Source organism: Echinops telfairi, unplaced genomic scaffold, assembly GCF_000313985.2.
Source record: "Echinops telfairi isolate 266 unplaced genomic scaffold, ASM31398v2 ScPeMD7_3533;HRSCAF=4204_0, whole genome shotgun sequence".
NCBI classification, from domain to species: Eukaryota; Metazoa; Chordata; class Mammalia; order Afrosoricida; family Tenrecidae; genus Echinops; species Echinops telfairi.
Window position 1 is genome coordinate 106,250,069 of NW_022107431.1, and position 22,786 is coordinate 106,272,854.

At 41.0% G+C, this 22,786-nt stretch overlaps 1 protein-coding gene and 1 pseudogene across 3 annotated transcripts in view; both read right to left on the minus strand.

Moving 5' to 3' along the window:
• ADGRB3 (adhesion G protein-coupled receptor B3) overlaps positions 1-22,786 on the minus strand; it is a 513,164-nt gene that overhangs the window by 409,807 nt on the left and 80,571 nt on the right. For all 3 annotated transcript variants that reach the window (XM_045294359.1, XM_030886780.2, XM_045294360.1), the window contains exon 8: positions 18,188-18,382. In XM_045294359.1, coding sequence (XP_045150294.1) covers positions 18,188-18,382 — 195 coding nt within the window. The remainder of the gene's footprint in view (positions 1-18,187; positions 18,383-22,786) is intronic.
• Positions 16,142-16,509, minus strand: LOC101659866 (annotated as a pseudogene).

Below are 22,786 nucleotides of genomic sequence, written 5' to 3' on the forward strand. Positions count from 1 at the left end.
CACCTAAAGTACACAAGACACAATTCTCAAGGTCTTCACTGAGCAACCTAACACTAATAATGGTCAGCACAGGACAGTTTGACAGTGCAACATATATTCTCGTTCATTGTGTGTTCTAAGATAGCCTATGCTTAACACAGCTGAAATCACTACTTCTGTTTTCAATGCACTCACTCTGAACTATTTTAAGTAGAATACAGTCTATATCGGAACAGCCGTGAATTATGCATTGGGCAGCTCACTGGTCAGCAGTTCGAAACCACCATCTCTTCTGCAGGAAAAAAAGATGAGGCTTTCTACTCTCATCATAACCAGTTACAGTCTCAGAAATCCACTGAAGCAGTGCCATCCCATCTTAGATGGTCACTGTGAGTTATAACCCATTCCATGGTAGTGGGCTTGACTTTTTGAGTTTTTTATAGTCCACATTGAAGGGGAAAAATAGAAACCGAGGGCTTGAGCTTCCTGTTTAAACTCAACTATTGAAAGGTTAATTTTACAGACCTTGGGAAAGTGACACCTGAATGCTTATTGTTACAAATATTAAGAACTATAATCAACTTTTTAAAAATGCAATAGAAGATAGAGTTCATTGTAATCATCAGGATAAATATTATTTTGTAAAATTCAGTTTTCAAGTATAAATTTATTTAACCTGTTACAGTGAGCACCTGTCAAAAATCTCTAGAAAACACTGGTTTAGGCTGATAGTTTAGGCAAGACATCTCAGTAGAAAGCAGAGAACTGGTTTTCTAAGTAGAAAATAAGGAAGAGACCATCTAAGTAGAGGACAAAGAACAGGGTATCTGAGTAGAACTGTTCCTTGCATTCAGGCAGTGGTGAGAAAGTTTTTCAGGAACACAGTTTCCTAGCAGTCTCCATGGATACCACCTTGTAGGTAAAATTTAAATATCTTTACTTAAAGAGAAGATGGAAAGAACACACAGAGTCACTGTACCACAAAGAACTAGTCAAATTCCAACATTTCTGGATGTAGCATATGAGCAAGAACCAACGGGGCTTATGGAAGAAGTTCAAATGAAACTGAATGCATTAGCCAAAAACAAGGCTCCAGGTGTTGCTAGAATTCCCAGTGAAATGTTTCAGAATGCTGAAGAAGCTTTGAAAGCACGCATTTGCCTATGCGGGGAAATTTGGAAGACAGCTACTTACTTGGCCATCTGACTGAAGAGATCCAAATTTGTGCCCATTCCAAAGAATGGTGACCCAACGGAATGCCCAAACTATAGAAGGGCATCATTGATACTGCACACAGGTAAGTTTTTGCTTAACATCTTCTCACAGTGGTTGCGGCAGTACATTGACAGGGAACCACCAGATTCAGGAACCAGTTCAGGCCAGATTCAGAAGAGGACATGGAACAAGGGATAGCATTGCTGAAGTCAGATAGACCCTGGCTCAAACAGAGAATACCAGAAAGGTGTTTACTTGGGTTTCATTGACTCTGCAAAGGCATTCGTTTGTGTGGATCATAAGACACCGTGGATAACCTTAAGAAGAATGGGCATTCTGGACCACTTCATTGTGTTCGTGTGGAATTTGTACGTGGATCAAGAAACAGTTGTACGAACAGAACAATGGAATGCTTCATGGTTTTAAATCGAGAAAAATGTGTCTAGGCTGTATCTTCTCACCATATTTGTTCAACCTACATGCTGAGCAAATCATCAGAAAAACTGGGTTATGTGAAGAACACAGCAGCAACAGGTTTTTAATCCAATACTGAAGGCTACAATCTTTGACCTTCCTCAGCAAGTGCTTCAAGTCCTCCTCACTTTGAATAAGCAAGGTTGTACCATTTGCATACCACGGTGTTTGTTCTGTTGTGCACAGGGTCGCTGTGGGTCAGAGCTGCCTAGATGGCACCTAAGAACAATAGCAACCTAAACTATCTTAAGGACCAAGCTTTCATTCCATTCACAGGTCTTTCAACCATTTCTGGTCCTCTTTTAGTAAATACGTTTCCTTTTCAGGAACACGAATGTGTTAGTCTGGGTAGACCAGAGAAACAAATTCATAAACATGCATATGTGTATAAGAAGGAGTTTTATATAAAAAGCAAGCAAGTGTATATTGAGAAAATCCCAGCCCAGTCCAGTTCAAGTCCATAAGTCCTATATTAGCCCATATGTCTGATACCAATCTATAAATTCCTCTTCAGACTCACACAACACATGCAGGATACCACGTGCAGGAGGATCACAGGCCAGTGGGTGGAAAGTCTTGTGAATCTATTGGCAGTGGAAGCATCTTAGTGCTGTGAGGGGTCTCCACATGGCTCCTCCAGCTCCAGGGCTCTAGTGTAGGTCTGTGTGTCTTGCAAAAAGGACTGTCTCCCAGGGAGTGAATATGTGTCCCGTTTCCAGTGAGCTATATATCTCCGTAGTGCCACCAAATGAGGTCATCAACCAGTGACCTGATTGATAGGCTGAACTCCACCCCTTCACTCATAATAGTCTCAAATTGACAACAGATTATGTTAACCACCACAGACCACTTCTTGTCAATTAGACACTTTCACATAACCCTTCAGCCATATATAATTTTCAAACAATAATACAATCATATCTGTACCTAACAAGATAAAACTAAAATGCATACAATCAATATGTGCCACCCCCATTTAAACATAACATTCTATAAATGGACAAAACAAAAATAGCCTCTGCTTATGTGAACACCTATACCATAAACCTATGAACATATTCCTATGAATATATTCCCCTACCTATGAAAGTTTGTAACCCAGCCACTTCATGCCTTTATCCTCCTAATTTTGGATATACAATTTCTATACTGCCCACTTACATCAATCCAGTACTCTCAGGAGACAAATATGTTCTTTGAAGTGAAGAATCTTCATTCCAGTTGAAAACCTGTGAGTCTGCATCCATAAGCAAAGTCAAATCATGAGAGGCCATCCATAAAGTAGCAGCAATATGCACCAGTTCACAAATCTTCTCTTCATCTGGTTGCGTTCTGGTCAAATCAATGTGGGCTGTCTCACTTAGCCTCACCAGAGTGCACATTGCTTGCCTTGTCTTTAGACCATGGGCACTGTCACAAATTCTCAACCACCCTAGCTCCCTTATGCTAGGTCATGAACTTCCGACCAGTCAACCCATTCTTGTCTTTTCCTATAAACCCTGTGATCAAGGTTCATGGGTGTCAGTGGCCAGACCCAACCCTTCTCTTCATTACTGCATTTCTCTCACTTCCACTTAACAAGTGGATCCAGGTGGTCACCTAGCAAGCATTTCAGCTTGCCCACAGGCTCCCTTTAATAGTTCTGTCCTAGAGAGGAGTTTCTTCAGGGCTCCAGATTTTTTCAGCTTCTGACAAAAACTACTACTTCAAGATTCAAAAATCCAGAGAATTCTTTTTTCTTCAATCTGTCAACAGCTTCCTAGGCAAGTCTCTTGGAATGCAAACATCCTGAGTATGCCAATGCACTAGGTGGGGCTTATCTTTTCATAGCCTTCTTTGCAGGTCTGTCCTAACCCATTTAAAGATTCAAATTTTAATGCTTGAAGGCAAGGCTTACACACTCTCTATTTTTATCCTTCCCAATAAACACTTCTATCAATCATTATATCCACAAAATTAAGAAGAAATCATTATAAACAAAGTAGAATCAGATACTAATCTCAATTCTTAAAACAGTCAAGATCAATCCTTATCCATCTTGTCTTAATCCTTATCTAAACTATTCTAATGATACAAAATATAGGATTAGGCCTCTGACAGCATCAAACCAGAGCCAGACTTTCTGTCAGCCATTTTGACCTTCTGTCAGCCATTTTCACTAAGTAGCTCTGAGAAATTCAAGAGCTGATTTTGTCCCCTGAGCTCAAAACATATATTAACAGCATTCATTTTCTCCATTTCACACAGGAATAACCAAAGACAACAACCGAACAAAATAATCAAAACTTTAACTTCTCATATTCTTTCAAGAAAACAACCCAGTAAACTGCATGGCCATATCTGACCTCTGGCTAGCCAAAGAAGAGACACTACCAGGAGGTAGAGGTTCAACAAACATCCACTCTCCACCTTTATGATTTATTTCTCTAGTACCCCACTCCCAAAGTACCATAGTGTTAGTCTGGGTAGACTAGAGAAATAAATTCATAAACATACATATGTGCATAAGAAAGAGTTTTATATAGAAGAGCGATTGTATACTGAGAAAACATCCCAGCCTGGTCCAGATCAAGTCCATAAGTCCAATATTAGCCCATATGTCTGATACTGATCTTTAAATTCCTGTTCACACTCACGCAACACATGCAATGATGTCGAATGCAGGAAGATCACAGGACAGTGGATGGGAAGTCTTGTGGATCCAGTGGCAGTGGAAGCATCTTAGTGCTGGCAGGGACCTCCATGTGGCTCCTCCAGCTCCAGGGCTCTAGTGTAGCTTCCTGTATCTTGTTACCAGGAATATCTCCCAGGGAGTGAGTGTGTGTCCTCCCTCCAGCAAGTTACTTATCTCGTTAGTGCCTGCAAATGAGGTCATTAACCAGCGACCTGATTGACAGGCTAAACTCCACCCCTTCACTCGTATAGTCTCAAATTGACAGCAGATTATGTACCTACCACAACTACCATAGTTTTCTTCTCCAGTTACCTTTAGAATCCATGTCCTCTACCAACACCAGACATCATTCCAGTAATACCACTTGCATTTATTAACCTTGCCTATAGAAAATCAAGTCCCAAGTCTCTTTGGTCTAAATGTCTTTATTATCTGCACTTGTTAATGAGCTTTTGATTGTACTATTTGATGTGTTTCTATGTCTAGCTTGCTTCTGCAGATTCTATCTCAAGTCCTAACCCTCTGTTTTAATACTGCTGCAGATCAGACCTCTATCCTTGTTGTTCAGCACCTTGGAGTGAGTTCCAGTTTAGAAGGACTCCATGGACAACAAAACAAACACAGCTGGTCCTGTGCCACCCTGACATTGTTCTCGTGTTTGGGTCCATTGTTGCAGCTTCTCTGTCAATCTATCTCTTGGAGCACTTTACCCTTTTCTCTGACCCTCCACTTTCCTAAGCATGGCGTCCTTCTCCATAGAGTAGGCTCTCTTGACAACTGGGCAAAGTATGTGAGATGAAATCTCATCATCTTTTGTCTCTAAGGTGCACTCTGATTATACTTCTTCCCAGACTGCTGGGCAGCTGGACTGCTCTTTTGGCAGTCCATGATACTTTCAGTAATTCATCACCAACTGGTCAGACCTTTTAATTCCTAGAAATGAGACAAACTGTACTTCTATCTCTCTACTTCATTAGCATAATTTTATTTTATGTGTCTCTTCCCCAATAATTTGCAATCAGTTTGACAGTAAGGCTGTTTACTTTTATGTTAAGAGCTACAAGGCTGATAATAATGGCATAGCTAAGTGTGCCAAGTCTTAAAAATATTATTATGTAAATATATGTATTTGAGGGGCCCTGGTAGCATAGTAGGAGGCTTGGGGGTACAATTATTAGTGTTGGGACTTGATCCTATTGGTCAGCAGTTTGAAACCACCGGCAGATCCGCAGGAGGAAGGCTGGGTGTTCTATTCCCATAAACAGTTACAGTCTCTAAAACCCACCAGGGCTCCCGATGAGTCAGCATTGACTCGAGGGCAGTGAGTTTCATTTTGGTTTGGTAGCATAGTGGTTACACATTGCTCTGTAATCCACAAGGTGCACATTTTGAAATCACCAGCCACTCTGTGATAGAGAGACGGGGCTTTCTACTCCCATTAAGAGTTACAGTCTCAGAAAGTCACAGGGGCAGTTCTACACTGTCCTACAGAACTGCTGTGAGTGGGTTTCGACTCCACTGCACTGAGTTTAGTTTATTATTATCATGGATTTAGCATATATGATTTCAAAGCTTTGTAACAACCTTGAAAACTAACCACTGCTATCTCTTGTCATAGTTCCTAGTGACGGTGCTGTAAAGGCAATCCTCTCTTGATAAAATGAGACTAGTCTAAGATTTCATAAAGGTTAAAGGAAATTGGCAATCTCTTTCTCTCTATTGCTCTCACTGCCTCCCTTCCTCTCCATTCCCTCTCTCTTTCTTTCAACAAGATGTCCAGAGTAGTTTTCTTATGTTTTGTGCAACAATGTGAATTCCCTAAACACCACTCTATCACCTATGTTCATTCATTCATTGCATCAACCAATCTTGAAGTGTCTACTCTGCCTCCACAGGAGCTGGTAGTGTAGTGGATTACACAGTGGGTTGCTAATTACAAGGAGAGCAATGACAGCTAATTACAAGGAACCATCACCTACTCCCTGGGAGGAAGATGAGGCTTTCTGTGGTCATAAATATTTACAGCCTCAGAAACCCTAAGAGGCGGTTCCATTTTGTCCCAGGAGATTGCCAACAGTCAGAATTGACCAATGGCAGTGAGTGGCTGTTTGGTTCTGTTTTGTGTTTGGACTGTCCTGTGCTGCAAGTCCCAGGCCAAGTCCTGGGGACATAGACATAATAATGCGTCAAGGAACTTTTAACTGACAGCTTCTAAAAGACCAAGGAACAAATAAGTAGGCATACAATGTTATAGGCAAGATTATTTTGGGGGAATGTCTACAACATTTTGAAAGATAATAAAACTAAGGGAAAAACTGTAATTTTGCTTAGACTTTGGTGACCTGTCATCTGAGAGGAAAAAACAAATATTTTTGAGCTGGATCTTGAAAGAATATGTTCAAAGTTGAAAACCGGGAAGGTAGTCCACATGTAATATAAGTAGAACCTTGGATCTATGACAAGTCCCAAAGTTTGGGAAATGTTATGCCTGAAGGGAAAGAGAAAGAGATGTTTGGAATGTCTACTCTACAAGTTTTCTTTTTAAAAGATATCGATGTATCACTATTCTAAACCATACAGTCACTTTTGTTTTGGTTTGGTGGTTGTTGTTTCCATATTACCATGTCAGAAATCAGGACCAGTCTTGGAATGAGCAGCATCTTAGCTGTGTCTCAAGAAACCCTGGAGGCACAGTGGATCATGAGCCAGGTTGCCAATCAGTAGGTTAGCAGTTTGACTCTAGCAGCCACTTTTAGGGAGAAAGATGAGGATTTCTACTCCCCCAAAGATTTACAGTCTGAGAAATCCACAGTGATAGTTCTCCCATGGTCTATAGGGTCACTGTGAGTAGGTGCTGACTCAATGGCAGTGAGACAATTTTAGCAGTATGTAACAGTTACGTGAGATATATTTTCATTTTAGAGAGACGTAAAACACTGCTATATATTTTAGGGTTTAGTGTCTAAAACTCAATGAAACACAGTCTCATAGTCATATCCAGAGATGGGTCCTTTTACGTAAGAAGCATACAGCTTTATAAGAAACTTCACTTTCTGATTGTAATATTAAATGCAGCAAAACCAGAAAATCCAGCTTCTCCTGGGGTATAGTTGGCATGTATTTTATTAAATGCACTTTACAGACCCATTGGGGTCTAGCTAATGAGAGTGATAATCCTCTAAAGCATCTTCTTTGTTTACCTTTTAAATGTTTTATCTATTTTTATTTTATATATGTCGTGAATATCAAGTTTGTAGCATGAAAAATAAATAATGAGGAACTTGCAAGTGTTGTTGGAGAGGAATCTTTGAAACAATGACAAGGAAAAGAAGAGTGGCTACTGAAATTGCTTATTATGCACAACCAAACACCCCATGAGATATGGTTCTTTGATTTGGAGGCTTAAGAACGTGGTTTCATGGGACATCTCACTTAACCAACCTAATAATATGCTTATTGTTCTATTTTCCTCCTACTTCATTGAAAAGTGCCTAGTGACTTCAAAGTTTACAATTGACCATCCATGGTACAAAGATGGGTGGACTTTTTTGCCTGCAGCTACAGGGGAAGAAAGGGAATCAGGAATAAGAGGAGTGATGTGTGGTCACACAGAATGTATGCTTAATTACCTCTAAACCCAACATCCTCCTTTGCCATGAGACCAGAACAACTGGCTGATACCCACTTAATATGACTGAACATTTTCATCAAAGAGTCCAGCGAAGACTAAGGATCAAAAGGAGAGAATACAAAACAAAAATTCAGAATTACAAATTCTTAAGAATTGCAGACTTTATAGAAGGTTGGATGGACTCCTAAAATCATTACCCTGCCTGAGATCATCTTCAAATCTTCTGTATAGTGAATGAGAGGTCCTTACGGCCCACAAAGGGGATTGGATAGCTGATTAATAATGTCAGTAAGGTCCATGGCACCCTTGTGGGGTAAGATCATCCAAGTAAAGTGCATGGAACCTTAAGGGAGGTGGGGTGTTAAATTTTTCATCCCACTACAATAGGATGAAAATGAACTTACGATGAGCCATCGCAGGGATGGAAAGTGGAATATCATTACAAATAAGAAAGAAGAGAGGGTCCATTGGATCTGAGATCCCTGCATTGACCCTCTTCAGTGCAAGAGGGAAGGTTATGACATCAGAGATGGTGAGAGATGGGGGAAAGTGACAGACCAGCAGTGGTATCCGAGGCAGCAGAACCAGGAGACTTGCAGAAGATGGTGTGGTGGGCTCTGTAAGCCGTATGGAGTGAAAAAGCCAAGTGCCTTCAGGGAGGAGATTAATTGATGTAGTGGGTGGTTTCTGAGCATTTAATGTGGAGGGATCCCCAGAAAGGAGCTTCTTGAGTGGAGCACGAAGTGCCTTCAGGAGAGGTTTTCCCCAGGAGCAGAGGCTGAGGGGCCATGGGAACAAGAGACCTAAGGCAAGAGACCAGAGTGCCTAGGAGCAGTCAAGAAGTGCCTTCTCTTGATGGAAAATCTGTATCGTGAGCATTTCTGAGTCTAAACTGTTGCCAATCACTTTCCTCGAATCACATAATTATGAATCTCATCTGTGAGCTCTGCAGTGTAATTCTGAATTATTCAAGCCAGCAGAGAAATGCGGCGTGCCATGAGAAGGGCGGTCAGGGTCAGAATGAGTAAAAAGGTTGGAGAGTGAAGGGATGAGCCGTGGGCTGGTCTTGACAGGGAGTCCCTTCTGCCCCTCGTATGAAACTATAGACATTCAGACCCTGACCCTCAAACAACATTTTAGTTTAAGTAGCAACGATGCCTAACTTGAATGTTATGCTGTAAATTGATGCGTATGGGATTAAACTGACAATCATAACTGGAAAGATTAGGTTTATATAAATGAAGGAGGAATAACTAATAAAGGAGGGTCAAAATGGTAGCACAATTCACAAAACTGTAACCAAGGACACTGAGTTTCATATGTAGGAATCACTAAATTGGTATCTGTTCTGCTGTGTGTATTTTTAAGAGCAGAAAATAAAACAAATTATTTTTAAATGAATAAACAATGAGTTTAATATGTATGCTGTGATGGTGGGCATAATCTTAATATGCAATAGCTACCAAAGAGTTAATTAAATGATTTCTGTCAAAAACAGAATGAAAGTCCCAAATGAAAGGAAAGGGCCTTATTTTATTTAAACTCTTTTCCCTTATTAAAGAAAGTGTGCACTTTTAAGTGGAATTTAGTGTTGATTTAGAAAAGTAATATTGTTGGAATCCAAGACATGCTTCCCCCCCCTTTTTACTTTTAAAACCCCATAGCAATATATTTTAAAGTCCCAATTACCTTCATTAGATAAGGAAATACTATGTATACTACCCTGATTTTTAAAAAAGACTGGTTCCCTTTTTGGCTTCCTGTTTTCTCAGTTGTCATTGGCAGTCAATTGTTGCTCTTCAGGAATGAAAGAGAACATCTATTCTAAGAACTCCAAATTCAAGTAAGTTGCCTTCAAGTTGGTTCCGACCCCCAGAGACCTCCCTCATGTGGTGCAGAGAAAAACGATGCCTTGGGCTTCTGAGCTGTCAAACTGACACCCGTCAGCTTGTAATACTGGCTCTCACTAACGTGGATCATTTACAGTACATTGAGTGAAAACTTTCTTTGGTTCTTAAGCTGAAAATGGAGTCCCTGTGGGGTGAAAATGGTTAATGCACTTGGAAGAAAGGTGCGGTGGTCTCCTTCTGAAAAACAGCCACTAAAACCCTGTGGACCACTGCTCTATTCTGAGACTTACGGATAGGGGCAACATGACTTGGAATTGACTTGATGGCAACCTTTAAAATATTATTTTAAGCTGAAAAGAGTATTCTGCTTTAGACAGTTGTAAAGCCACACTAATTGGGAGGGGGGGCAGGGCGCATAGTAGGGAAGGGTGTGGGGAAAAACAAAACATTTGCAACCCGTGAAAAACTACAATAGATTTGTGGTGAGTTGATGGGAGGGAAGGAAAACAAAACAAAACAATTTAACCTAAAAATATGTGGCCAAAGGTGGCATTCATGGGTTTTCTCATTAAAATCCACTGTACAGTATGGGAGTTGTGCCCAAACTGACCCCACCACAATGGGGCAAAACACTAAGAGTGTGCAATAGAGCAGGAAGGGAAGCAAAGCAATGAAGCCCCCAAGGTATCCCCAAAATAGACTTTGGGGGCAGGGCATGGTACCCATCAGACTTGACCAGAAAACACTCATAAAGTTCAACATACAGACCTGGAACTATTGATAGGCTTTTCTTTGTTGTTGTTTTCTTTTGCTTTTTGTTTTCTTTTGTTGTGTTGTTTTGCTTTGCTTTGTTTTTGTGCTTATTATTGTCTCTGCATGTCTATCTAAATAAGATAAATGAGATAAACAACCCAGAGGAGGAAACAACAGGACTGACCATTCTGGGGATGGGGTGGGGGAGGGGGGACAGACTGAAGAGGGAGAGGAGGGGGAAAGGAAGGGGCCTGCCAACAAACCTAGGGACAAGGAAACAATAAGTGATCTAACATTTATGGCGAGGAGGGTGTAGGAGGCCTGGTAGGGCTGGAGCAAGGCCAATGTAACTGAGAGGAATTACTGAAACCCAAATGAAGGCAGAACATGATAGTGGGACAGGAGTAAAAGGAAATAGAGAAAAGAACTAGGAAGCAAAGGGCATTTAGAGAGGTCTAAATACAGGCATGCACATATATAAACATATTTATATAAAATATATGTATTTATATATAATGATAAGGAAATAGATCTATGTCCATATATTTATATGTTAAGTATTGAAGTAGCAGAAGGACATTGGGCCTCTACTCCAGTACTCCCTCAACACAAGAGCACTTTGTTCTAACAACCCTGGCATTCTGTGAAACTCACCCTCCTGACACAATTGCTGAAGATGAAATGGGTGCATAAGCAAATGTGGTGAAGAAAGCTGATGGTGCTTGGCTATCAAAAGATATAGTGTCTGGAGTCTTAAAGGCTTAAAGATAAATAAGCAACCATCTAGCTGAGAAGCAGCAAAGCCCACATGGAAGAAGCACACCAGCTGGTGTAATCATGAGGTATCAATGGGATCAGGTATCAGGCATCAAAGACACAGAACAAAAAATTATATTGAGTGAATGAGGGGAAGGGTGGAGTGGAGACCCAAAGCCCATCGGTAGACCATTAGACACCCCCTCACAGAAGGGTCACAAGAAAGAGACAAGCCAGTCTGGGTGCAGTATAGCACCGATGAAACATGCAACTTTCCTCTAGTTCTTTAATGCTTCCTTTCCCGCTCTCATGACCCCAATTCTACCTTACAAATCCAGCTATATCAGAGCATGAACACTCCTACAGATAAGAGCTTGCAATACAAGGAATCCAGGACAGATAAATCCCTTAAAAACAATAATGAGAATAGCCATACCAGGGGGGTAAGGGAAGGTGAGGGGAGAAAGGGAGGACTGGTCATAATGATCTATCTATAACCCCCTCCCAGGGAGAAGAACAACAACGAAGTGGGTGAAAGGAGACAGTGGTTAGTGTAAGACATGGGAAAAAAATTATAAATTATCAAGGGTTCAGAGGGAGGGAGGAAGGGTGAGGGAGGGGAGAAATTAATTGATACCAAGGGCTCAAGTGAAAAAAAAAAGTTTTGAAAATGATGATGGCAACATATGTACACATGTGCTTGACACAATGGATGGATGGCTAGATTGTGATAATAACTGTAAGAGCCCCCAATAAAATGACTAAAAAAAATACTGCTACGAAATAATTGAAACCTTTATTAACAAATAAAAAAATTCACTTTATAAATTTCACATATCTTAAAGTATGATTAGTGAATGGATATAGATATTATAGAATGTGAGAATGGGGTATAAATGCAAAATGGCATAGAGAAATTTAAAAGCTTTGCTAAATAAAAATCACCATGGAGAGACTTTCTCCAGGGATCGGTGCTAGCTCTTGTTTAGGGGAGTGGGCTGGGACAGGACAAAACATTTTCTACCATTCTAAAGACTTAAGAGTGCAAATAATATAAGATCCAAAAATGCAGCATAGAAGGTGCTAATGGAGTTCAGAAGAGGAAAGTACCCAAAGATTGCTTTAGAATGCTGGACGGACCAATTTAGGTCGACAGCACAGAGGGATAAAAGATGAAAAGGCAAGAATCCATGGAGCCTTCAAAAGGTTGGAAGTAGTGAATTTCACTCAAGTATGGTCTTTTTAAAGAACAGAAATTAATGCACGCAGTTAAAGAGGTAAGTAACCTACATACTATAGAATGTACTAAAAACCAAGTTAAAGACTTTAAATTGTCATTCCAAAGGCTTTAAAGCTCCATTGAAGGTTTGTCAGTAGGGAGCTATTAGAACAATTAATGAGACCATAGTGTCTAAGCAGGATGGGGGTGCAGATAAAGATGGGGAAGAAGATAAAAAGAACAAGGCCAAGACAATATAAGGTAGGCTGAGGCAATCTGAGACTAAATTAGAATAGCAGCAGTGGGAAGAAAGAGGGGGAAAGGATAAAAGAAGAACACAGGTAGGCCGACCCAATAGAAAAAGAAGAGACGCGAAAAGTCATCCTGATATGAGGGTTCCGGCATGGAGACTGATCATTCTAAATGAGAAATAGAAAATCTACGCAGTTTTGAAATCTAAGATGAGTTTAATTTATTCACATTTAACCTGATATTATCAGCAATTAAAAACTAAAACAACCAAAGATCTGAAAATGGAAGATTGAGGTGTTCCTAGGGTAAAGGACAGGTTAACTGAGGTGACAAGCTGGATAGTTAACCAAGTAATGAAGATTTAAAAAAAAACATGTGCCGAGTATACGTAGAGTTCCTGGGTGGCAGAAATAGTCAATGTGCCCTGCGACGGACTGAACAGCTCATAGCTGCGTCCTCCCAAGGTGCTTCAGAAGAAACATTTAGTGATTACTTTCAATAAATCAACCTCTGAAACCCAGGTCTATTCACATATACTTGAGGTTTCTCTGAGTCAGGATTAACTCCAATGACAACTGGTTATAGGATATGTAGTTAATCATGGAAAGCAGAGTAAGTGACGCATATAGTTCTCTGGCATTTCAAAGACACTGATCATCTTTAGGTACCACAGCATCCAGTGGTCAATAAGACTTGCTAGAGTTGGGCCAGGATTTTGACAGGCTGAGACGAAAGAAGAAAGAGCTGCAATAGAGGGGCCTTCTAGGGGCCAGAAAATTACTAGAATCTCTTTTTAATGCAGCTCCTGCTTGTGAGAGAAAGATGTGACACGATACAGGGTTTCTGAGGCTGGAAATCTGTATGGAAGCAGATAGCCTCATCTGTCTCCCCCAGAGTGACTGGTGAGTTCGAACTGCTGGCTTTGGGGGTAGCAGTCCAACACATACCCAACAGGGCCACTATGGCACATGAACTAGTAGGATGAAACAGGAGAAGCCTTCCAGTCTAAGAAAAATAACCACAAGCTAGGTGGCCAAATGGTGTTCCATACGTCAATCCAGTAAATGGCCCAGAGTAAGCACTGGGTTAAGGTAATTGTTCATTAAGTTAATGAACTCTAATAAATAGCTAAACTAAAATATGTCTCCCTGAAACCTGGTCATCTTAATTTTTAAACTGCAGCATATAAATACCCTATCTCCTGCACTCTAAGGGGTACTAGAAATTCTTTAATGTAAGAATATGTCTGCTGTCTGAAGAGTAAACGCTGCGATGCATATTTTCTGTCCTTGAAAATGCAGCCTGCATTTTTTGTCAATGGCATCACATTTTATTTTTAAATGTAAACACTAACAAAGAGAAATGCTTCATAACTGCCAAAACAAAACAAACAAACAAAAACTTGTCTTTTGTGTACTTAAAATTTTTTAACTTGGAAAGCTTTTTCATTTTTTGTAAGGGGGAAAAAAGATGTAATCTTTTCATTTTCTTCCAAAGTAAAGGCGTTAAATGTGTGCCCTCCAGATACTGGTGATACAATAAACACCTCACACCAGTGATCCCAGGCGATTGTGTTCATCTGTAAGCACGAAGACCCAGGGGCTCTCCAGCCCCTCAAGCTCCGCGTCTTCAGATGCGACCAAGTGAAGCTCAAGAACATTTTGGTGGGGAAACCAACCACGTGGTCAAAGCATCCCCCTCACACCTAAAAAGGGGCGGGGAATGCAATTCCACAGCCTTTTCATTGGGTCAGGCTTCCTAAGTAAACTGAGATGATCTATATAGGAGGGGAATGCAATAAGCTATATGCAAACATGACACCATTTTATATGGAGGTTTGAGGATCCTTGGATTTTTATATCCATTGGGGAGGTGGGGGTGTCCTGGAATAAATCCCCAGCAGATAGTGAGGGATGACTTTTAAGTGTTCAATTGCTAACTCAAAGGTTAATAGTTCAAACCCACCAGCCACTCTCTGTGAGAAAAGACCTGGTGTTCTACTCGTCGCCAAATTACTGTCTAGACATCCCTTTGAAGCAGTTCTACTTTGTCATATGGGGCACTATGAATCTAACTCCACGGCACAGGGTAACAAATAGCCACAAGTGGTGAGAAACTCAGAAATTCAAATTATTTTTGAATGGGTCCATGATTTCCAAAAGAGCACCCTTTCTCTCAATAGCCAAATAAACATGCACACACACACACACACACACACACACACACACACACACAAACTGTAGCTCAGGGCTAGCAAGTCAATTCTAACTTACAGTGACTCTATAGGGCAGAATAACCTGCCCATGGGCTTATAAGGCTGTAAATCTTTATGGGTGCACAAAGCCATCTCTTTCTCCCATGGTGTAACTGTGGGTTCAAACTGCTGATCTTTTGCTTAGCAGCCTAGCTCTTTAATCACTGAAGAAGCAAACTAAAGAAAAACAAACTCACTACCGTCTAGTCCAGGGGTCCTCAAACTTTTTAAACAGGGGGCCAGTTCACTGTCCTCAGACTGTTGGAGGGCCAGACCATAGTTAAAAAAACAAAAAAAAAACAAACTATGAACAAATTCCTATGCACACTGCACTTTTTTTTTTAAAGGGTGGAGACAGACCCAGTCATGGACACAGCAGCCTGCTGGGTCTCCTTGCTTTATTAGTTTCCAGCTGATCAGTTCAGAAAGTGGGAGAGGGTGAGGCGGAAGAGGGTGAGGCTGCCACTAGAAGCTCTGGACGTCCTCTCCTGGGGCAGGCTTGGCAGGTACAGACTGTGGGACAAGACCTCCCAGGCCCCACCGGGGACTGGTAGGAAGACCATGGATCAGTGGCTGCTCTCCCACACAGATGGAGACGTGGGTCTTAGGGGTTGTGCCATGGGCCTGCATGCCCCAGCAGGTCACAGACCATCGGTGCCCTGGTGAGCCTGGAAGGATTTGACCAGAGCGATTCATGCAGTTCCTGGGCTGGAGCCGCCGACTGGGACATGGCCTTGTAGTGGTTGCATCTGCTCACACAACTTAGGGGGCAGCATGGGGCCTGGTGAGGGCTGGAGCCCCTTTGGGAATTGGGGCTCATAGGGGTGAGACCAGACAGGTAGGGAGGGGCCACCAGGCTGAGGAGAGAAGCCAAGGGTGTTACGTCTTTCAAGACACAGACACCCTAAGACCAGAGTCCCAGCCTCGAGCCTTGGAGGACAAGATGAACCAGCCTTCGGCCCCATCCTGGCACAGTGGGTAGGGTTGTCAGGAAACACCGTCCCCTCCCCCACCTCCGCCATCCAGTCCTCCCTGCCTGAAGGTCAGTAGGCTGTAGTTCTAAAGAGGGGGTGACCTAGGCCTGTGGCTGCTTGGGGTTGGGCTGCCCGCTTACTTCCCCTGGGAGGCAGATTTGTTGCCTTTGGGGATGAACTTCAGGGAGCTGCTGAATATTCAGAAGCGGGACTGTCCCTGCTTGGGGCCATCATTGAGGAACTCATGGCCAAGCCCGTGGCCACATTTACCACAGGACACCTTAAAGGCACCAGGCTGATTGCGCTCCGGCTGCTTGGCCACGCTCTCATCGTGGATGGTCTCCCTGAAGGCTAGCCACGGCGACGAGTGCTCGTACTTGGAGCGGCTGGAGAACAGCTCGTAGCTGCACTTGGCACACACGCAGACAGCGGGTTCAATGTGGAAAACCTTGCCCCAGGAGAAGCTGCAGAAAGACATTGTGCTACCAGGTTCCCGTCCCGCTCTCACACTCCGACAGCTCCATGTGCACCGACCCCACCGCACAGATCTTATTTTGAAGTAAAAAAACAAAATGGGCAAAAACACCTGGCAGGCTGGATAAATGTCCTCAGTGGGCCACATGTGGCCTTTGGGCCCTAGTTTGAGGAGCCCTGGTCTAGTTGATTCCAACTCAGCACTTCTGTACAACAGACTAGAATTGCCCTTGTGAGTTTCCAAAACCATCACTCTTTACAATAGTAGAAAGCCTCATCTTCCTCCTTCAGCACAGCTGGTGGTTTCGAACTGTTGACCTTATATTTAGCAGCCCAATTTGGAATCCACTACACCACCAGGGTTCCTAAATTGAACCCCAAGGCTACTCATAAATTTTTAAAAACACACATATATTTGAAAGAAATAAGAAATAGAAAATTCCATTCTGCACATAAAATTCCTAGATGGAGAACAGACTAAAGGAAAGCAATACTTGATGTTGGTGTTATGCCAAAACTCTATTTTAATGCGCTTATACAGAGATGTGGGGAAGATTGTAATGGAAATGCAGAACCGGCTCAGTATTTTGGAGAGGAATACATTATAGCCTACAGCATGGAAAGGGTTAATCTGAAATGCACACTGGAGTTGCATTAAATATGCTTTGTTTGCCATTCAACAAGCTTTGTTCTAATGGCAGAGGCAATACTGAAATAGGGTAAGTACTTAAAACTGCATTATGGACATAAGTGAAGTTGCTTGGCAAGTCTTCCTTAACTACCATGTTTCCCCGAAAGTAAGACATCCCCCCCAAATAAGACCTGCTCACAGTTTTGCCACTCACTGAAATATAAGGTATCCCTCCGAAAATAAGGCCCCCCGAAGCTACCGTAACTCTCGACTCCAGACCGTAGCAGCGGGCGACACTGCGCAGCTCACTGTTGGCCGCAGTGCAGCTGGAGCAGACAGGAAGTGCGAGGTCTCTTTTAATATAACAATAAACAATAAATGTGTACCGTATTCTTCTTCATGAAAAATAAGATATCCCCTGAAAATAAGACCTAGCGCATCTTTGGGAGCAAAAATTAATATGAGACACTGTCTTATTTGGGGGGAAACAGGGTAGAAGCATACGCTGTGAACAATTGTACTCAGAACAATTCCCTATTTTCCAGATATTTTAAGACAATGGTTCCACAAAATTAAATATGATTTTCCTTTTCCTAATAGAAAAAATAAGCAAACAAATCTGAAACAATGTCTTCTTTGCATGTTATAGTTAAGGCACTTTCATTATGCTTAATGTACTTGTAATAGCCTCTATGGCAAGATGGTAATATTAAATGTGAGACTAAAACATCCATGATGCTACCTCGAATTTGCAATAGCACTTTTAGCTGAGGGCTCACAGCACTTCTGGTGACCCAAATCCTCATTCAGTATCTCCTTGAGGTGTATTAGCTGCATTTTATGCTAGAGGATACTGAGGTGCAAAATGACTAAGGAAACTGAGATCATTTCCAGAGCTCACACTAAGTACAAACTAGATGATCTCCCCTGAAGAGGGAGCACTCCCTCCCTCAAGCCTCGCCTGCCTACAAGATTGGCACACTGAGCTGTTGGGGCCCCAGATTGATTGTATCTTCTCTACCCTTTTCATTCATGTGATTGTCTCCCTTACCTGGACACCATCAGATGCAGGGGTGTAACTTGCCCTTTTAAATGTGTCTGTCACGTTTCTGAGGATTTCAACGGACATCAGAAGATCCCCTGCATAGAAATTTTTCCTCTGAGTTAAATCCAACAGTGTCTTGGTCACCTGGGACATCCCATCACCTGCTAGCATCCGCTGCCCCTTAGCAAGATGTTCTTTAATCTGTGATGGTCAAAAGAACAGAATACACATCAGAATCTTCATTACTATTGCTCTGCACATCTTGAACAAGCCAATGTATTTAGTTCTCAGTTAATTTTAAGATAGTTTTGCATAGTTGGGAGCATTTAAAAACTGTAATTCGTGTGAATTCTGAACTCATAGGCCAACATCCCAGATGCAAAAAAAGCCAACAAGCATATAAGTTTGGCAGACTTACCAGGTAAAATTCTCAGAACCCACAATTCAACACATCGGGGAAAAAGAGTACTGCTTTAGGTTTCTAATTGAAGTAAATATAAAATGTAAAAATAATTTTACATATGGTCAACAAGGTGTGATCAGAGATGAGAAATTATATATACTTCAAAATTTCCATTTTTACTAACAAGCTGAGCTATTACCTTTTGCATTGCCTCTTAGTGTAAACACATCTTTATATAGCATCAAAAGCAAAAACTTGCCACAAGAACAATTTCAGCTTAAAAAAAAGGTAAACAAATTTTGGAGACTGAGATGGCATAATTAATTAAGTCTGTAGCTTAGAAACAGATTATCAACTTCTAAGACTTAGATTAGTTTTGATGATCAGTAACATCAACTGGAATGTTCATATATGTTAACCTTATAGCTCATGGGGAAAAATACTTTTACAAGGGAAGAATGGTAAGGTATGAGGACATAAAGAGATATGAAGGATCCATGAATATTTTGCTTGCTTACAGAAAGATTAATCTTCATCATCCCATCCGTATATTTATGACACAATTAACTCATCAAAAGAAGGTAAAGAATATTTGTGATGGTTGTCCAGCATGATGGATACAAGGGGGTACCCCAAAAAACCAACAATTTTTTCAAAGCAATGTATTAATTTTTTTTTTTTTTACAAAACCACCTTATCAAAGTACTCTCCATTACATGTAATACATTTGTCAAATTGACAATTCCATTCTTGGAAACAGTTGTGAAACTGTTTGGCTGACAGCACTTCCCTCATTTTTTTTCTTCACCTGCTCTACTTAGTCAAATCACTGTCCTTTCATGTCCCTCTTCATTCGAGGAAACAAAAAGAAGCCGCAAGGAGCAAGGTCAGGTGAGTCAGGTGCCGTGGGGCCAGAGATCCAGGCTGGTTTTTTGGCCCCAAACTGGTATACTGAGAGGACTGTATGAGCGCTGCATTGTTGTGGTGGCAAGACCAGCGGAGTTTTTTCCTTTTATGGGGGGAGGGGTACCCCCTCACTCACTTGGTGTCAGTGTGGAAAATGTTGATTGGCAAATACAAAAAATGTAAAAAACAAAATAAAGGTCGTAAGTAAGGAAATATAACCTCACAGAAAAATTGATATACAAAGGGTAAAGTGAAATACGTCATGTAACTACTCAATTTTCATTTCGTTTCCATTAAAAAAACAAAGGTGCTAACCAGTCTTTTAAGAAATGACAATATGAATAAAAAGATTTTTTTAAAAATGTACTTACTAAGGTGTTTTTTTTTTGACATGCTAGATATTTTACATCTATCTTTCGTCTCTAATGTTTTGTTTAAAAATATTTTGGTCAAATAAATATTTTTAGAGACATGCCTTATTTTCATTGTTTTATGCTAAAAATCTCTATTTAGGTATTGTATTTCATCCCGTTTTCGTCTTTTATTCCTCTTCCTGTCTCTTCTCAGTGGCAGCCATCAGAAATGGACTAAAGTCCAAGAAGTGGCACGGCATCAATGATCTGTCTAGTCCTTGTCAATCTCTTTACTGTCAGCACTCATTTCTGTTTCTAAGTAGCGGTGACATTAAAATATGTTGCCATGCTACAGCCACCGCTGTATCGGCCAATCAGAAAGGCTTGTAAAAGCCAGCTGCTGGCTTACCTGAATAGTGTCATGAGACTGAATCCAGCTCTGCTTTGAAACTACTAATAGCATCTGCAATTTTCTGCCCAGGTCATGCATTCCACGCCTTTTGTGCTTTTGCTCATATTCCATCTTCCTTCTCTTCATTACACCTTTGCATATAACCACTCAGATTTGATTGCAACTCTTCTAAGTACCTAAATAGAGTTAATCAATTCTGTGTCTGTGTTATCTCCTACCTTATGCGTAGCTGGCTGCTATCACAGTGAATTCAAATTATTTGATCTTGCTGCCCTTATTTATAGCCTTCAGCACACAGCACAAGTTAGTGTTTGTAGTGAAGTCAGGTCTACGAAGTCGTACTCTTAACTATAGCATTAACAAAAATACATTTTTTAATAAAATGGGTTTTGAAATCAGTGGTGCTTGACTTTAAATTCTAATTTGCCAATTTATTAGCTGCGTAATTTTAGCCTATTGGAAACCCAGCTCAACACTTCTTTTATTAAGCCAAATAAACGCACACACCCCTAAAATAATCAGCACTCTTTCCAGAGTAAATGATAGTCTATGATGATGCAAACGGTTAACGTGCTTGGGTGTTAACCAAACAGCTGATAGTTTGAGTCTAGGGAGAGGCACTTCATAAACAGGCAAGCTAAGCTACTTCTGAAACCTTGTCCACTGACGAGTCTATGGAGCACATTCTGAAATACGCGAGGTGGCTGTGAGGTAGAAGGGATTCAGCGGAACTTGTTATGTGTTTATTGTTTATCATATAGATCAGGGGTTCTCAACCTTCCTAATACCGCGACCCTTTAATTTAGCTCCTCGTGTTGTGGTGACCCTCAACCATAAAATTATTTTCTTTGCTATTTCATCACTGTAATTTTGCTAGTTATGAATCATAATGTAAATATCTGATATGCAGGATGTACTTTCATTGTTACAAATTGAACATAATTAAACACAATTAAAGCACAGTGATTAATCCGAAAACAACATATAATTATATATTGTGAAATATTTTTGTGTTTTCCGATGGTCTTAGGTGACCCGTGAAAGGGTCACTTGACCCCAAAGGGGTCGCAGCACACAGGTTGAGAACTGCTGATATAGATGAAAGCTTTTTGCCCAGCAAGGTCTGTGTGCCCTCCATGCTGGAGTTTTAGAAACTCCTCTCTCTGCTTATCCACTTGAATTTCTTTTTGATTGCAATAGTAGTAGGGCAGCGGCAGTTGAATGCAACACCAGTGGCTGCACTGCGAGAGAAAGACAAGGCTGTATGCTCCCTTGAAGACTAAGAGCTTCAGAAACACAACGGCAATTCGACGCTTTTCTGTAAGGTCACTGTGAGTTGGAAACCCCTCAATGACAGTGCTTTTTTTCCCTTTAATGTTGAGCCTTCCAAGAGAGATTCATGTGTTTTAAGTTTTTACCCAGATATGAGCGCCCTCAGATGAGTCTCGCCTGACTCTGTACCTAAAAGCTTCCCCTTATCACACTCAATCCTCTTCATCATGCTTAACCTCACCAGAAATCGTGCCGTATCTATCTTAGTTGTTTTTTGGGGTTTTTTTTTACCATTTTTTTCTGCTTCATCTTTAGATTAAAAATTTTGTAGCAGTGAGGTGTAACCTATTTTGTTTACTGTTATCTTCTTGGCACCTAGAGAAACTACTCAATATACTGAATAAATTAATTAAATTAAGGAATGAGTCAACTTCCTGCTTCATAGATTTGTCAGATCTAAAAGCTGTGCTAGCTCACTCACACATAATTGATAACAAACACTAGTATCACATTGCCAATGACTTGATTCTGAATCCTGAAAGGCTCATGTGTATCAGAGTAGAATTGCGCCTCATGGGATTGTCAATGGCTGATTATTATTTTATTTTTTTCAGAAGCAGATATTTCTCCCAAGACAGTGCATAGTGGACTAGAAGCAACAACCCTTTGGAGAGAAAAATCAATCAATTAAATGCCATCATCACTCAAGGACTTGCATCTACTTTGTTGTTGTTAGGTGCCGCCCAATTTGTTCCAACCTAGAATGACCCTCTGTGCAATAGAATAGAACCTTGTCTGGTCCTATATCATCCTTATCTTGTTCTTATGTTTGAGGCCATCATTGCAGCCAGTGTGTCCATCCATTTCTAGGAGGGACAAACACTTGCCAAGAATGATGTCCTTCTTCAGAGATTAGTCTCTTCTGACAACATGCCCCGAATATATGAAGCTAAGTATCGATATCCTTCCCTCTAAGGAGCATTTTGGCTGGACATCTGCCAAGACAGTTCTGTTCTTTTGGTAGCTGATGGTATTTTCCACATTCTTCACCAACATGGTAGCTCAAATGCTTTGATTCTTCTTTAGTCTTCCTTAATGTGCAACTTTCACATGCATATGAGGCCATTGAAAATGTCATGGCTAGAGTCAGGCGTACTTTATTTCTGAAGGTAACATCCTCGCTTCTTCTTCTTCTTCTTCTTTTTAACACTTCAAAGAGGTCTTGTGCAGCATATTTACCCAATGCACTGTGCTCTTTG